Source organism: Quercus suber, unplaced genomic scaffold, assembly GCF_002906115.3.
Source record: "Quercus suber isolate HL8 unplaced genomic scaffold, Cork oak 2.0 scaffold_21, whole genome shotgun sequence".
Lineage (NCBI taxonomy): Eukaryota > Viridiplantae > Streptophyta > Magnoliopsida > Fagales > Fagaceae > Quercus > Quercus suber.
In genome coordinates this window covers 1,260,991-1,263,828 of record NW_027069486.1, presented here as the reverse complement: position 1 = coordinate 1,263,828, position 2,838 = coordinate 1,260,991, and the positions used below count along the sequence as shown (strand labels likewise).

Sequence of the window (2,838 nt, the reverse complement as noted above, 5' to 3'; positions counted from 1 at the left end):
TTCCAGGCTACAATTGCAAAACTTGCAACATTCTATGCATTGCTTCAAACTGTCAATCACTCAATGCAGCACACAACTAGCAAAAGCAATGAAAACCATAATCACAAACATGAACTAAAACAAACCCGAATTAACACTACCAAACTGTCTAGCAAATCAAAGCACACAAACATCATCTAGAACAGAACAGAACAGAACAGCACAGCACAGCCAGAGGCTGAACCTTCAACACTTTGAGATGAAACAAGCAGCACCACTACTTTCAGTCAATACACTACCAACTACACTGTGATACCATCGTAGCACAAAGAACACATTATATCAACATACTAATCATATCTATATGCGGCCATCCCACAAGCAATCCGACCGGGCTTTCCCGGCTTTCAAAAGGCCCTCGATCTCTTCAGGAGGGTTCAAACCTAGACTCCGAGCGCGCTCCCAACGGGCCAGTCGAGTCATCCCAAGGCACGGTCCATATGCCATGTTCATGTCGAATTTTCGCAACATGTCCTCATTCTCGTCATGGTCATCTATCACCCCCCACAAAAACCAAAAACATCAACACATTAGTACATTTGAGAGCAAAACACATTGCTTAATTAATAATCCTACATAAGGAAAACGAATTTAGGAAACCAAAAAAAATTACTCACTACTCAGTATTTATCAAATTAATTATTCTTTTTTCAAAACGACGTCGTACTAAGTTTTTATCACATAGAAGATTCTTCGGGTTTTCGGGGGCAAAAAAAAACAGATTTGAAACCCTAACGAAAGAATGAATCTGTATAAGAATCTGAAACAAAACCCTATAAATTTATGAGAGAAAGAGAGAGAGAGACCTTTGAGATCAGGGGAGCCGTGAGAAATGAGAGCCGAAGGTTGGGTGATATCGGAGCCGAAAGTGGCAGCGTTTTTGAGCGATTTCTTGGTGGAAATCTTGGAGTTGGAGGGCTTTGAAACGCCGCTCTTCTTCCTCTGTCTGTAGAATTCCTTGATGTTTCCTGATGTCGTTGCCATCTCTCTCTCTCTCTCTCTCTCAAATTTTTGAATTTTGAATTTTGTTTCTCTCTTTCTCAATATGACAATATCTCAAGGGAACAAGGCTAACAAGCTTATATAAAATTTGAATTTTTTTTATTGCTTTATTTCGTTTTTGTCCTTGTAATTTTACATATTTTCATTTTTGTCCCCACGTTTACTTATTTCACATTCTTAAACTCAATACATCGTGTTTACCCCCAACTAACAAAAAAGTAAAAAATGGAAAGAAATCCCACTTCTTCATGGTTCTTCTTCTTATTATTTTTTAATGTTATATAGAGGAAGAATAATAATAGAGATACAAACTTTTTTACAAAAAAAATTTATAAATTGTTAATGTGGTGAGTGATTATTAATAAATGAAAAAATGATATTAATAGTGAGTCTAGAAGAAAATAATAAAAAATTGTCCATAACAACAATTTAATTAAAAATGAATGTTGTAAAATAGTTTATGGCTGAAGCATTACTCTTAGAGAAAGAGGGACAAACAAGCCAAACTTTCTCTTTTCTGTTGCCTTGTTAGCAAGAACACTTGCATCTCTCTATTTACACAAACTTAACACAAAATGAGATTGATGTAATTTAATCTTATTTTAAACACAAGAAGAGCTCGAACTTATCACCAAAATTTGATTATATATTCAAAGTTTGTTAATTTTCTTGTCAAACAAGCTCAAATTTATTCATGAACTATTTTATTAATTTATTCTTTTATCATATGTTAGAAAAACCATGACCAAAAGTTGTTACTTACCATAAATCTATTCTAATAATTAATAACCAAATTATAACATACAGAATGATTTTTATTTATAAACTTATAAAAATTACATCTACATTCTACCAACCTTATATTGCTATTATATATCATTTCTACTATAAAATTGACTATTTATATTACCAATAAATTATAATTAATATTTTAATATTTTTATTAGCTTATTTACAAACTTACACTATCCAATGTCAATTTTGTATAAGTATATTTTTAAACATATATAAATAAAAATATCCAGTGTATATTTTTAATCTTTATATGTATAATTCTTTTCATGAGCCAGGCTCGAGCTAATTATAATTAGCTCACTTTATTTGGAAGCGAATGTAAAGATTTTGAAGAATAAAAATAAAAATATTAAAATGTTCATAATGAACCAACAACATCTTACTAACAAAGAATTAAATTCATTGGATGACCATGTATTTTTTTATGCAGAGAGACCAAAAATATATCATTTGCAATCATTCATTATTTAGGTAATCCTAACTTGGTAGCCTTCACGGGCTCGCACATAGACACACAATCCTATAATTTGAGACACTCTAAAATTTAAATGCACAAATTTTAAAAAAAAAAAAAAAAAATTTGAGCATTCATGCTAAATAAGATTAATACAGTTAATTTATTTTCTAGTATTTTTGTGAAAATTCCAAGATTTGGGATTCATCAACATTTGTGTAGATTAGATTAGAATATCATCCACGGTGAAGAGGTTGATGGTGATGGGTGGTAGCTAGTGAGAGAGAAAGAGTGAGAGAGGGTGAACAGTGGGTTAGAGAGAAAAAGAAATATGGGTTAGACGAGAAAACATAGGATTTAATAATTTTTTTTTAAGGGACCTATTGCAACGCTTAGAAAGCGCCGTAATAGGTAGATTCGTTTCAATTTTTTTTTTTTTAATAAAATTTGGGCAGCACCTATTGTGGCGCTTTCTAAGCACCGTAATAGGTCTAAAATTCCATGGGATCTATTGTGGTGGCGCTTCAAAAGCGCCGTAATAGGTAGTT

At 32.2% G+C, this 2,838-nt stretch overlaps 1 protein-coding gene across 1 annotated transcript; it reads right to left on the bottom strand.

Annotated features, from left to right (window-relative positions):
• LOC111988029 (uncharacterized) lies at nucleotides 1-1,111 on the bottom strand. Its single transcript, XM_024019784.2, has 2 exons — nucleotides 846-1,111; nucleotides 1-533 (listed from the first exon to the last, which is right to left on the bottom strand). Exons 1-2 carry the CDS (start codon nucleotides 1,021-1,023, stop codon nucleotides 340-342), a joined length of 372 nt encoding a protein of 123 aa, XP_023875552.2. The 5' UTR covers nucleotides 1,024-1,111; the 3' UTR covers nucleotides 1-339.
• Between the last annotated feature and the right edge of the window lie 1,727 nt (nucleotides 1,112-2,838).